This window comes from Bufo bufo, chromosome 5 (genome assembly GCF_905171765.1).
Source record: "Bufo bufo chromosome 5, aBufBuf1.1, whole genome shotgun sequence".
In the NCBI taxonomy this organism is placed as follows: Eukaryota; Metazoa; Chordata; class Amphibia; order Anura; family Bufonidae; genus Bufo; species Bufo bufo.
In genome coordinates, this window is record NC_053393.1 from 237,569,484 (window position 1) to 237,584,236 (window position 14,753).

A 14,753-nucleotide genomic window follows, 5' to 3' on the forward strand; every position below is an offset into this window, starting at 1 on the left:
GTGTAGCGAAATGGGTAGTTTTTCTACACAGGTGACAGGAGAAGAGGAGCAGGAGCAGGCAGAGGAGCTAAAGGGCAATGAGCAAGACGAGGCAGAGGACCCAGACACACCGTGGCAGTTTGCAGTGGAGATGGAGGCAGGGAGTCCCTTCAAGTCACTTGCACAGATGGCCCGATGCATGTCACTTGCTTGCGTAATGACAGCCGAATTGTCACAATTCGGCAGAGGTATGACTTCTGGCTCTCCACCTTGTTGGACCCTCGCTACCGGTACAAAATGAGGACCTTTTTTCCCCCGCTGAGAGGGAGGACAAACTGAACTACTATAGAGACATCCTAGGTAGTCAGTTGGCCACTGCCTATCTGCACCATCGTCCATCCTCTCGCAGGTCTGACCGGGGGGCCCTCTGCGCTCACATTCTTCTGCAAAGGCTGCTGTGGCAGGGTGCGGGGGTAAGAGCAGTTCCAGCTCCATCAGCAGCAACTTGAGTCTAGAGTCACTGATGAGCAGCTTTCTTCACCCGCCTAGTGAAGAAACTACTCACCAGCAGCAGCAGCAGGCAGCTAGACCTGGAGCAGGACCTGAACCAGCAGGTGGTGTGGTGGCATACTTGGACAACACCCTGCCACCCCAAATTGACTACTGGGCAGCCAAACTGGATTTGTAGCCGCAACTGGCAGAGTTTGCCCTGGAAAAGCTGATGCTGCCACCTGCCTGATGCCACACATCTGATGCCAAGTGCTCTTTCTTTCACCCACCATCTTCAGCTGGTACTGGTATTGCCACCCACCTCCCCACTCTGTCACCGGGTCACTCTGTGGTCTCCTGATGCTGCTGCCACCTCCACACTATGTCACCTTGCCACTTTGTGGTCTCCTGATGCTGCTTCCACCTCCACATTATGTCACCTTGCCACTGTGTGGTCTTCTGATGCTGCTGCTACCTCAACACGATGTCACCTTGCCACTCTGTGGCCTCCTGATGCTGCTGCTGCCACCTCCACACTGTTTTATTGTGCCACTCTGTGGCATCCTGATGATGTTGCCACCTCCACACTGTCATTGTGCCACCCTGTGGCCTCCTCCTGATGCTGCTGCTGCCGCCTCCACACTCTGTCATTGTGCCACTCTGTGGCCTCCTGAGGCTGATGCCACCTCCACACTGTCATTGTGCCACTCTGTGGCCTCCTCCTGATGCTGCTGCCACCTCCAGACTCTGTCATTGGGCCACTCTGTGGTCTCCTCATGCTGCTTCCACCTCACCACTATGTCATAGGGCCACTCTGTGGATTTCTCATGCTGTTCCCACCCTCCCCACTTCATGACTGGGCCACTATTTTGCCTTTCGGCCTGCCTGACATCATCATTTAATTGACCCTTCTTCTGATCTGTCAGAAGGAAGGAAAAATGAGACGCACAATGGATCCTGTCTATGTAACAGCTGTAAGGCCTGCATGACATGGTCCCTATTTTGCATCAGAATTGGCTTATGATTTGGTAGCCAAAAGCAGGAGTGGGTACAAAACACAGAAGACTTGCAAATATTCCATTCACGTGTCATCTCTGTTTTGGATCCATTCCTGCTTTTTTGGCTTTAGCAATACTGATGGATTACTGATCAAATGCTGACCGAGAGAAGGCGGATGCTCCACAGACAGGATCCGTTTTATGTGGGTTATTGTTCTGACGGATCAGAGGAAGGGGAAAATAATCAGTGACGTCAACACAAACTTACTGCTGACACCCTCTCCACTCCTTCAGGGGGGGCTCTACTTGTATAAGCGTTTAATAGAACAGGTTCTGTAGACATCTATGTGGAATCAGCTGCCGACGATGTAAAAGGAGTGTGCTTCTTCTTGACGCTAACATTGACGTGTAAGGAGTTCACACTTGAGTTATTTGGTCAGTTTTGGCCCCGTAATTGCCCAAATAAGTGAAGTGTGCAGTGATTCTAAAAGCGACGCCTGTCATTTGCATGTCATACTGACTCACAGTATTGTTTTACTACCACAGCAGACTCCCTATGCGTGTTACTGCAAGGCACAGTGTTTTACACCACTATAAAGGCTCTCTGCAGCCAGTAAATAGCCGTTTCTTTACGTGATTCACCATAAATAAATTCAGATTGAATCAAATTTTTTCGAAAAATTCGGCGAACCGGCCGAATCAAATTTTTGAGAAATTTGCTCATCTCTAGTCATAACGTGGGCCCACAAGAGGAGTACTCTGTTGCAGCAGTCCAAATCAGACTACAGGACCTGCAAGGCCTAAAGACTTGTAGACTGAAAAGTAAACAACCTAATTTAGAGCATATCACAATTACATTAATCTCAATGAGATTTTAACTGCATGGTCTAATAAAAAATACACTATAATACTTACTTGGGGACAGCTGTTGATTGGAATGCATTGCTTCTTACGACACTCTGTCTTGCCTTTCACACAAGAACAGATGGTGCAGTTGACAGAGGACCACATCTCTCCATCCTGCACAAAAAGCCAAAAAGTGTAGCCATCAGCTGGGGCTTTCAACAGCATGAGATCCCAGTCATGTATCAAACTACAGGCAAAAAAGTCATTTCATCCCCATTGGGCTTGTATTATTGTATAACCTAAATTATGAGTAATGAATAAGGGCTTTTTGAAGGTTTCCTTCAAGCAGAAGTAACAGATTATCCTATTAAAGTATGTGATGTATTCTCATTGCTAATTTTCTAGAGTAATTTATACAGGATATGAGTAATTATTCTCCTGCTCCTTTGTATTTTATAAAACCATGGCCTATGATGATGAAACAGTAATTATAGTCTACTTATGGTTTGACATGCCTGCAAATAATATTAGATGCATTTTTTAAAATTATGCTGTTACTTGTGTTAGAATAGTTTTTATTACAAATATTAATGCTTATACAATACACATATAAAATAAGATATGTATGTATGATATGTACATTTTTATTCTATACTATATCAAATTAATTTCATAATTTATATGCACAATACAGAAGCTAATTTACTTTTTCAGTAATGGAAATATTATAACTGGTAATATATATATATATATATATATATATATATATATATATATATCAACATTCAGGAAGACTTGGTACTTAACCCCATCCTGACATCTGCTATATACAGTGTGTATGGCACTTATTGGGTCTTCAAAGATGGATCAAGTACTGAGCAGGCACCATACAGCAAGAAAATTTAGACCACCACATTTTAGTTCCATTGTTTGCATGTATAACTGTATAACAGTGTGCTGCCATATTTTGTTTGCTGTTTGTATTTTAGCTTTATGGATGTGCACCTGTGACTTTGGATGTGCTGGTCTAAATTTTCTTGCAGTGTGTTTGGAGGTTAGCTGCCTCCTTTAGATAAAGCACTCCCCGCCTATCTGCCCAGGGCTTCTGAGTATGGTATAAATATAGCTGGTTCCTACACTGCCCTGAACATTGTAGGTTTAGGTTAGGTGCAGGAGAAGCAGTTCTGTTAGTACCCATCTGCGGAGGCCACCTTGACATTGGTAGATGGGCCTGACACACGTTTGATCTAAGAGCTTCCATTTTTCATGTAGGTATTGTACCACTTTAATCCAGAATAATCCCTAATCCCTAGTTCTATCGTTTGTATGTATAACAGTGTGCTGCCATATTTTGCTTGCTGAGCAGGCACCATAGCTGGCAGGTGACTGCTGTGTTACATAGCAGACACCTTCTGGTAGTGTCTGTAATTGGAGACAACTCTGATCATAAACATTTAACTCATAAGGTACTGTGATTAATTGTGCTAAGCAATTATCCTGGGAATAGGGGATAATTTTACATAACTGGAATATTCCTTTAAATACCTAAGATGAGGAAAAGTGGCTTATACCTCATGGGGGTTTTAACCTTCCTCTGGATCAAATTTGTATAATAATGGCTGAACTGGATGGATGAATGTCTTTTTCCAGCAATAAAGAGGTTGTCCAGCCGTTAATATTGATGACCTTTTGCACTCCTACCAATCAGCTGTTTGACGAGGAGGCAGTGCAGCATACGAGCGCCACTTCCTGGTCATTACATTACACCTCTTCTCCTGTGGAGTGGTAACGTAGTGTAATTGCAAGTATTCACTTGAATGGAGTGGGTACCTGTATTACACTGACATGGTGCAGTGTAATGAAGATGAAGTGTCGCTCGCATGGAGCACTGCCTCCTCTTCAATCAGCTGATCAGATATTGATGACCTATCCTGATGATAGGTCATCAATATTAATGGATGGACAACCCCTTTAATATGTTACCATGTTGTGTTAGTATGAGTAAGCTTTACACTGGCAGCCTGAATCCGAGCTATAACCTGTTTGTTCTTGTGTACCTACTGATGCTGGATTCCTGGACTCTGACTCTTGCTGCCTGCCCTGACCTAAGCCTGTATCTAGACTATGAGTATTGATCCCCTGGTCCCTCATATTCATGTTTCTGGTCAGCAGCTGTCCACTCCTGGTGGTTGGCACAATGGATGTACATCCACAACCACAACAGTAAGTAAAGTAAATAGTTTAGTTGCACAGAAAGAATAGATTAAAATAAGAAGCTTTTACCCTGAATATCTTGTTTCCTGACTTGCAGACTTTGACTTCTTCAGCAGGCACATAGGAGACACACTCTTCACAGCAATCTTCCTGTCCATTGTTACATGTTCCTGCAGGTGAACACTTTTTCTTACAGATTACAGTGGAATCCTAAGCAAAAAAAGAAAAGAAAGAATAAAAATTTATAATTTTGAAAATAGAGAATCAATTAAAAGTAAATGTGTAACATGAGATGCCTAGGCTCTGATGCAAAATCTATAGAAGCTTCCGCCCCCCCCCACCACCACCACCACCACGTTTTGTGATGCAGTAATTTCCCACATGGTTTTTATGGGTGAAATGCTATTATATAACATGTTTCACCTGTAAAAACTGCATGGGCAATTGCTGCATTGCAAAGCCATGGCAATCGCGGTACAATCACACATGGTTTTTATGATGCAGTCTTTGTTGTGGTTTTATACCACAGCAAAAAAAACTGCATGAACACCCGACCTATGTAATATAGAGCAATTATGGCAAAAGAGAAAAGGGAGAGGCGCTCATAGGGTAGTAAGTGATGATACGCAGATAACGTGATGGATAGAATGTGCTCACCTTTGGGTGTTGTGCAGGTGTAAGCGCACAACAGGTTTAGACACACAATAGGTTGGGAGGGTGAGGGAGGTCCGTGCTGCCGGTACCCGTTCAGTCCCTTTGGATGGAGTTGCCAAAAACTCCTAGGGATTGTTAGGGGTGAGAAGAGTGATTTGTGTCCAAAAACACACAATAGGGTACCTCTTTGGCGCACAGGGACGACCACAGTTTCAGGTTTTTAGGTAAAGATACTATTTATTGTTCAGTTGACAACGCGTTTATAACTCCTTTTTCAAGTCTTGTGGGCGCCAACAGCAAGGGGCAACAGGCAGAAGGTGGCCGGGTGGCTGGGGACTCCTTCTGATGTGTGCTGCTGCTGTATCTGGCGTCGCTCAGGTGAGACACCAACAGATTATCTTTTGTGACCAATTATTGGTCAGATGGCATATTACACACACAGATTTTATGTTATACACATCAACTATTGGTCTGATTGGACAGAAATTGGTCAGATAATCTGTTGGTGTAAATGCATAGTCAAAGAACCTCATGTGGAGACAGTGGGGAGGTTTACAAAGCTAAATGAGCAAGAATTTTAGCTTAATTTGCATTAAGAAAAACTGGCATACATGCAGATTGCTAGTGGAGGAGACCGCTGTATTTACATGCAGAGATCTCCTCCACAGTATGGGGAGGGGCGATCTCTAATGCCATCACTCTTTCAAATACTGACTTGTTGCTTGCCACCAGCAGATTGTGTTTACACAGCACCATCTGCTGCCGGTAAACAATCATTTCTGTGTCAGAAACAATCAGATTACCCGATGAACAAGCGTTTCGCTCATTCATCGGGTAATGGTCGGTACATTTACACCACCCATTACCATGAGCGCTCATTAGCGATAATCTGTGCGATTCTCAGCCCATGTAAAGGGCCCTTTAAATCAGATTTATTATGTGCTTGACACAATTTTTGTGCCTCATGATCGTAATCCAGTTGGGTTGAGGCCATGTTGCGGTCAAGAACCACACAGCAAATTAGCCCACAGTTGCCTTTCATTTAACTAATGAAGACCGCACTGTTTAGTCGGGCATCATTGTTAAAGGGGTTCTGCACTTTCATTTAACTGATGATCTATCCTATGGATAGATCATCAGCTTCTGATCGGCGGGGGTCCATTCAAGTGAACAGAGCTTAGCCGCGCCCACGCTAGTTGATACTAGTCGTGACGTCAGTGGGCAGGCGGCCTGGCGGTAAACATTGAGAAGGCCGCGGCGCTGCTAGAGCACCGCTGCCTTCTCAAACAGCTGATCGGCGGGGGTCCCGGGTGTCAGACCCTCACCGATCAGATGCTGATGATCTATCCAGAGGATAGATCATCAGTTAAATGAAAGTGCAGAACCGCTTTAACAAACAGCGTGGCATTGAAGTTAACAATGAAGATCGACTATACATTGTGGTCTTCATTAGTTAAATGAAAGCCAGCTGCGAGCTAATTGGCCACATGGTTCTTGACTGCTGCAGGGCCGCAACCCGACTGGATCACAACCGTACCGTGTTGGTCGTACACCAATTGTGACATTTTGGCACAAAATATTGGTGTAAAGTACACCAACGAAAAGGTAGCATAAGGAAAAGAAAGGCCTTTAACATGTTTAGCAAGATGCGTGCACCACCATTATAGATGGCACTAGTGTTGAGCGAACTTGTGTATTTAAGTTTGGCATTCAAGGTTCGGGTTCAGGTTATCTAAGAATTCTGTTATGGATTCCGCTACCACGGACCATAACTTATGGTCCGTGGTAGCGGAATCTATAATGGAATTCTTAGATAACCCGAACCTTGTACACCGAACTTGAAAACACAAGTTCGCTCATCCCTAGCACCTCTTCTGCTTGCCTGGTCTAAATTTAAGACAGTCATAAGAAATCTCCCCCAGTTCAGCTTATTCTTACCTCCCTGTCAAAGGCAACACACTTTCCTAACATAGCTTCATACAAGTGCACAGCTTTCTTGTTCCCTGAAGAGTAAACCTTACTCATATCCTGTATAAATTATACTAGCTAACTAGCAATAAGAATAAACTACAGAATTTAATAGGATAATCTGTTACTTCTGCTTCAAGTAAACTGAAAAAAAGGCCTTCATTCATAAGTCATAATTTGGGTGAAACAATGACACAAGCCTGCTGGGGATGAAATGATTTTATTCCTGTAGTTTGATATTTGACTAGCAGCACAGGCTGCTGAAAGCTCCAGCTGATGGCTGTTCTCACAAGATCATTTCCTGTATTGGTCTGCTCTATCCCTTCGGTGAGAAGGATATGGAGAGAATACCATATGGAGCTCAGCCTCTATTCAAACGCACCTTCACAAAGTTCCATACTTTTATTTGATTATTATTTATTCATTATTTATAACTTGTTGATAACCAAAAATTACCCGGACTCCATAACAGTCATGAATTTACAAAAAAAAAACTACTAAACTCATTGCCCTGACTTATCGAGACCTTGTAGCAGAAAAATGCCTTGTGGATCAAATAACCAATGACAGCACAACTTTCATTAACTTTCATTTAATTACTGGGAAATTTTCCATTTTTCACTTTCGTTTTTTACTCCAAGGCCTCACAAAGCCATAACTTTTTTATTTTTTCATTCACATAGCTGTATGAGGGCTTGTTTTTTGCGGGACAAGATGCACTTTTATTCTCCAGGTCTGTATGATTACGGCGATACCATATATACAGGTGAAACTCGAAAAAGTTGAATATCTTGCAAAGTTCATTTATTTCAGTAATGCAACTTAAAAGGTGAAACTAACATATGAGATATACTCATTACATGCAAAGCGAGATATTTCAAGCCTTTATTTGGTATAATTTGTAGGATTAGGGGTTACAGCTTATGAAACCCCAAAGTCACAATTTTGAGGTACCCTTTGCTCAGGGGGTATGGATTAATTAGCTGACTAGAGTGTGACACTTTGAGCCTAGAATATTGAACCTTTTCACAAAATTCTAACTTTAAGCTGCATTAATGCAATTCCTTTTAATTTTCATTACTGAAATAAATGGACTTTTGCACAATATTCTTTTTCGAGTTTCACCTGTATATAGTTTTTCTTGCGTTTTAATACTGAAAAAAATAAAAACTTTGAAAAAAAATATTTTCTTTTCATTGCCATATTATGACCCTTCTAACTTTTTTGTAGTTATGTGTATGGAACTGTGTGAGGACTCATTTTTTGCGGGGAGATCTGTGCTTTTTAATGATACCATTTTAGGTGTGTGTACAAATTTTTATTAAATTTTTTGTGGGAGGTGAAATGACCAAAAAACTGCAAATTGGCCATTTTGACTTTTTTTTTTCCGTTTTGTCATTTGCCATATGGGATTTTAATACTATGGGGATTTTTTTTTTATTGTGTACATATTTTTATTTACATTTTGGTGAAAGAGTGTGATTAGAATTTTTTGATTTAAAATAAAATTAAATAAAAAATTATACCGTTTTTTATAGTTCCCATAGGGAACTGTAATAAGCAATCATTAGCATTGACATCAATGAGAATTTTACTATGTTCCTGTGGAGCCCTGTCAGAGGCAGAGGCTCCAAGAAACTAATATGCAGCATCCTCCTGTCACACAGATGGACAGGGGATGCCGCATACATACTCCGTCTCCCGGCATACCCAGAAGTGTGTGCTTCACATCTGACCACGGAATCTGAAGGGTTAGAAGTCTGCAACCAGCATTACCGCTGGTCTCAGACATTAGTGCAGGCTGTCTGCTGCAAATTGCCGTCCCCAGTGCACAAAACAGCCATGGAACGGCCGTGTGCATGAGGCCTTTTTTTTTGTGGATAGGATGCGGACCCATTCATTTCAATAGATCCGCAAATAATGCAGACAGCACACCGTGTGCTGTCTGCATTAGTATGTCCGTTCTGTAGCCCAGCAAAAAAAATAGAACATGTCCTATTCTTGTCCGTTTTAGGCATTGTTACAATGGATCCGCAAAAAAAAACAGGATGGCATATGGATGCTTTTTTTGCAGATCCGCAATTTGCAGACAGCAAAACACATACAGTCATGTGCATGTAGCCTTAACCAGAGGAACTTTCTAATTAAAATCACAGCTTAGTTTCATGTTTTAGGTCCTGTGAAATTCTACAGGTCTGTGCTGGTAAACTGTTTGATTATCAGATTATGGATTAAAATAATTTCACTGTATAATATAAAAGTGTATTATGTTAAAAAGTATTTTTTAATACATTTTTGTAATAATGATAAAAACAACATGTCACTAGATCCTTCAGTTCCACTGGGTTCAGTCTTTAACATTTTTGGCTCTAGCTGTATCTGGACAAGTGACACATACAAGAAAAGGCATCCAAAGTGAAAGCTCATATTTGGCTGCAGGTGCATTACTTACCCTGCAGGTGCATGTCGTGCAGCTGTCATGCATAAAGCTGGAATGATTGTCGTAGACATCACTTCGAAAAAGGCAACTGCCAGAAGGCAGGTCAAACACTTTTCTTTGGCCTAAAGTGAGGCAATAAAATAGACGAAATTACAACACAAGTAAATAAATGTAACCAAATCAAACAGCTTTTCTAAAGCCATAAAAATGTGGCTCACATGAAACTACAAAGACAAAAAAAATAAAAGGATTTTTTCATTTTCTTTTAACCTTTGAGGATTTTTGGAATTTATTTCAATGTCTGTATCATTTATGCCTAATTCATGCTAGCATTACCAGAACCATTCTCTAATTTGTGTTTGAAGGGAATGAAATATTGATGTCCTATTCTCATAGGTCTCCAGACGGCCTCATCATAGTCTACCAAGCACAGTGCCATACATTCTTTAGTGGCCAGTGCTTGACATTGCAGCTCAGTCTCATTCACTTGAATGGGTTTGAGCTGCACAAAGGCCAAGTAACCAGCAGACCCAACATTACTGACAAAGAAAGAGGCTATAGAGCTCCCCCAAGCTCCGCGGCAACTTCCGACAGCAGGTCATCAGTCTGATAGTGATGACCTATCCTGAGGTCATCTATATTTAGTTCCCAGGAAACCTGCTGCGATTTGCTTTCTGTCCTGGGATGCTAAGCAAGACATCATGACCCACAATGCAAGTCAATGGGGACGGATCCGTTTTCTCTGACACAATAGAAAACTGATCCGTATTGGGTATGTTAAAGATAATACAACCGGATCCGTTCATAACGGATGCAGATGGTTGTATTATCAGTAACGGAAGCGTTTTTGCTGAACCCTGCCGGATCCAGCAAAAACGCTAGTGTGAAAGTAGCCTTAAGCCTTAGGCTACTTTCACACTTGAGGCAGCAGGGTCTGGAAGGCTGTTCTGGCGGGGAAACTGCTTGGGGAATCCGTTCTAACTCTAGCCCACCATGCCGTCCGAAGTCCGTTCCGGCCTCGTTCAATAGAGAGGCGGCGGGACAAAAACCGCAGCATGCTGCCGCAAATGTGAAAGTAGCCTTAGAGTTAAAAATATTTAAGCAAGAGCACTGAATTGGATAATGTAAAAAAAAAATAAGTCTTCAATCCTCTGGCACTACAGCTTCGATGTTCAAATGGTCCCTACCAGTTTCTGCTTCCTTCGGTAATCACATACTGTACATAATTCACATGACTACTGCAGCCAGTCACTGCCCAGTGATTGACTTGTAGCAGTCACGTGAATCATGTACGGCACATCATCGCTGCAGGAAGTAAGCAAAGACATGCATGGACCAGAGCAGTGGTGCTGGTGTGGCAGGGGATTGAAGTGGTAAGTATGGGTTATTATTTTTTTTATATTTTATCCCATTCGATGCTCTTAGTTAATTTTTAGTAAATCCCACAAAACACCTGAGTGTCGCACCATATTATTTATACAGGTATTCCCATAGGCAAAAACCTCTTTATGCCTCCTTATAGAGGCATACAGATATAAAGTAGTGCCCGCGCAGACTTCAATCTGCACCATAATACTGTATGTTTTTTTTCTTTCTCAAAAATGTAGTGGCCAGATGTTCCATGTGTATGACTGGGAATTTATGAGCCATGTATTCAGAGCTGAGTGCGGTATTCATTTTTAAGGGTCTACTGATGTTAAAAATGCAAAGGAAAGACCACATGTGTGTTTTTACATGCACCATAGAACCAACTGCACAGACTATCACAGCAAAAAAAATGGATGCTGCCTTTTATAGTCCTGCAAGTGAACACAGTTGCCAAATGTTCACTGCTAGATACCACTGCACTGCTTCCGTTCTAGCCTATGAGGTATCATTAACTTATTATTTTTACCCATTAGACCTGTCATATATAACATACTGATGATTTCAAAGGAGGACGAAAAGAAGAGCTGGTTGTGGTTGTGTGTCAATGAACCGGACACTATAAAAAAATGTGCTACAAAAACTGGACACCTGGTAGATTTGCCTTTCTCTTGTACAGATGCACATATTTATCTTGTGAGAATATGTAGACATTGCACAGTTCTTTAAGATGAACAACACAGTCAAAACCCTATCACATGGTGCATCAATAATGCCATTTAAGATAGATAGAAGCCAGATAGGGGGACTTTCACACTTGCGTCGCCGGAACTGCCCGCCGGCAATACGGATGCAAACTGATGACATTTGTCAGACGGATCAGGATCCTGATCCGTATGACAAATGCATTCAAGTGCTGGATCCGTCTCTCCGATGTTATCCGGAAAAATGGATCCGGCATTTATTTATTTCACATTTTTTTCGGTCTGAGTATGTGCAGACCGCAATGCCGGATCCGTTTTGCCGGAACACTCGGGGCCGGATTCGGCATTAATACATTTCAATGGGAAGCATTCCAGCAAGTGTTTCGGAATTTTGGACAGATATAAAACCCCTGTGGTATTATCTCCGTCCTGAAAAGTCAAAAAGACTGAACTGAAGACATCCTGATGCATCCTGAACGGATTGCTCTCTATTCAGAATGCATTAGGATAAAACTGATTAGTTCTTTTCCGGTATTGGGCCCGTAGGACGGAACTCAATGCCGGAAAAGAATAACGCTAGTGTGAAAGTAGCCTTAGAAGGAGGTAATTAGATGTTTCATCTTGGAACCAAAACTGGAAACTGTGGGTGGTTCTAGACAAGACTGTAACAAGCAAATCCTGACAGAACTTTATCCTCAGACTTTTGTTACAGTTACACTCATCAGATTCTTCTCATCAATTCTGGACGTTGGGCCACATTAACAGCTGCAACCAATTATAAGTCAAATGTTTTACTTATGAACTTATAGCAATATCTTATTCTGAAACAACAATTTTTTCATCACTTAAAAAGTAGAAGATTATCCAAATTTTTATTCATGTCTAAATAAGGATGATTTAAGAAATATACAAGTTTATTATTGTTTAGAAGAGAGAATACCAGATTTTATAATTCTGGAGTGTTGGATCAAGAAGGGGCTAGGGGCAAAATCCACCAACACCTATTCTAAAAAACTGTTTGAGTATGTGGGAATCAACCGCCTGCCTTACATTCTCCCACAACAGAGCAGCTATAATATACATCTTTGTTAGGATTCTTGCTCCCATGTTTCAAACAATCCACATGAAAATCAAGCCATAATCATAAATCACATGAAGTATTATTACACATGTGCCTGAGAGAGGGCTATTATTCCGTGCCATTCAAAATCTACTACACAGAGACCTGTGTTACGAGAGACAAATCCATCAAACAAAATGTGTTGTTTACCTCAGCAGAAAACACAATTCTGGCCATTGGAATGTCTTGAAAAAGTGTAAGTGACTGTTTAAACGGGTTAGCTTAATTTATCATGAAAGTCAGCTTTTCCAGGCCAACAAGCTTGAATCTGACTATAGTATGTAAAAAAAGGAAAACACTTAACAAAAGTATAAAACAAAGCTATACCAGTTATGGTTTGCTTTGCATTTAATTTCTTAAAGATCCTGGCAAAGTTGCATACCCCCTCAATAAAGTACATCAGGGGTGTCCTAGAGCTAACTAAAGTCTGTCCACCCTCTCACCTATACTAATGACTTTTTCACTTGGGCCAAGGATCGAGACAATTAATGAGGATGGGCATTGGTACCAAAGCTCTTTCCTCAAAATTGCCCCATGTAAAGGTGCTACCAATTACCCAATGAACAAACACATTTTAGGGTGATCACATCTTTTATGCAGCATATAAAATCATGGTTCATCAGCAGAAAATTGCCCTGTGTGAACAGGAATGTGCTGCAGACAAAGAATTTGAATCAGGAAGAATGCTCATAGTAATGATTGTTCATCCCCAAGTAGTCCCAATCATTTCTTGTGTAAAAGGGTCTTTAGCTATTCTCATCATAAACCATAATGCAATGTATTTCTGAAGAACACTCCATCTACTGATTATTTACCAAAAAGATAAGTGTGAAGACAAGGTAACTACAGTCGCAATCATAGGTTTATACATATCTTGACTGCATCCATTAAAATTAGGTTTTCACAATTTCTGACACTTAATCCAACAACACAATCCCTCTCTTAGGTGAGTTGTGATCATTACTATATTTCAAGAATGTGAAATATCAGAATAGTACTAAAGACCAGCTGACTGGCAGAGATGCCAGGAGCCAGACCCCAGCCGATCTGATATGGGCCAATTCACGTGCCCAGTTTTCTTCATAAACCATTGGTCCATACAGAGAAAATTGCAGCATGTACTATTTTGCCTTTCACACTTGGCTTTTACACTAGAGTCACCCATTCGAGTCAATGGGTCTGTGAAAAATAACAGACTACACATGATTGCTGGGGGAACATTCTTCCATTTTTTTTTTTGATAGGCGTAAAAAATGGATGACATAATGATGCGATATGGATGGAAAAATGCACAAACATTGTATTCAGAGGCCAAACTGATTCAGCACAGTTAGAAAATGGTCAGTTAACCTAGAAAACACGAGTTTCATATTGCCCATCTGAATGAGCACTTAGGCTGCCATATACATAAGATATGTTCTCGTAAAATCCTTGCACTCTGACCACTATCTCACTTGACCGCCATATTTTTTTCAATAGGGAAGAGAAACACAAGTTACGACCAGACAACTCTGACTGTAACTTCTTCCGTCCTCTTCAACCCCCCTAACATGCTAAATATTTAGAACGTTACATTACTAAGTATATTGTTTAAGCTAACTAAGGATTATGTTTAATATGTGTTTTAAGCAAAAAATAAAATAAAATAAAAACACCAATCCTTCTAATGTCATATAATTGTCCGTCTTCTGGTTTACCCTGAAAAGAATTCTAAAACTTTCCAGAATGCAATTATGTGTCAATACTAAGCTCTATTTGTATTACTTAACATCTTGTAAATGACAAACCAATCAGACAGACATGAGAGAAATGTTCATAAACACACAGTAAATATCTCCACCATTTAGAAGGATCATATCACACAGGAATTATTTCTTTTTGGCAGCAGAGTTGACATTGTCTCCTAGACAGTATTGCTCAGTGAGGTTAGTCCAGACGTTTGATCTAACTCTCTGCTGTTGTCATCTACTTTTAAG

At 41.1% G+C, this 14,753-nt stretch overlaps 1 protein-coding gene across 2 annotated transcripts in view; it reads right to left on the reverse strand.

Moving 5' to 3' along the window:
* Positions 1–14,753, reverse strand: part of BMPER (BMP binding endothelial regulator) — a 253,177-nt gene that overhangs the window by 96,914 nt on the left and 141,510 nt on the right. For both annotated transcript variants that reach the window (XM_040434314.1, XM_040434313.1), the window contains exons 8-10: positions 9,601–9,710; positions 4,596–4,736; positions 2,382–2,486 (exon numbers count right to left, since the gene is read on the reverse strand). In XM_040434314.1, coding sequence (XP_040290248.1) covers positions 2,382–2,486; positions 4,596–4,736; positions 9,601–9,710 — 356 coding nt within the window. The remainder of the gene's footprint in view (positions 1–2,381; positions 2,487–4,595; positions 4,737–9,600; positions 9,711–14,753) is intronic.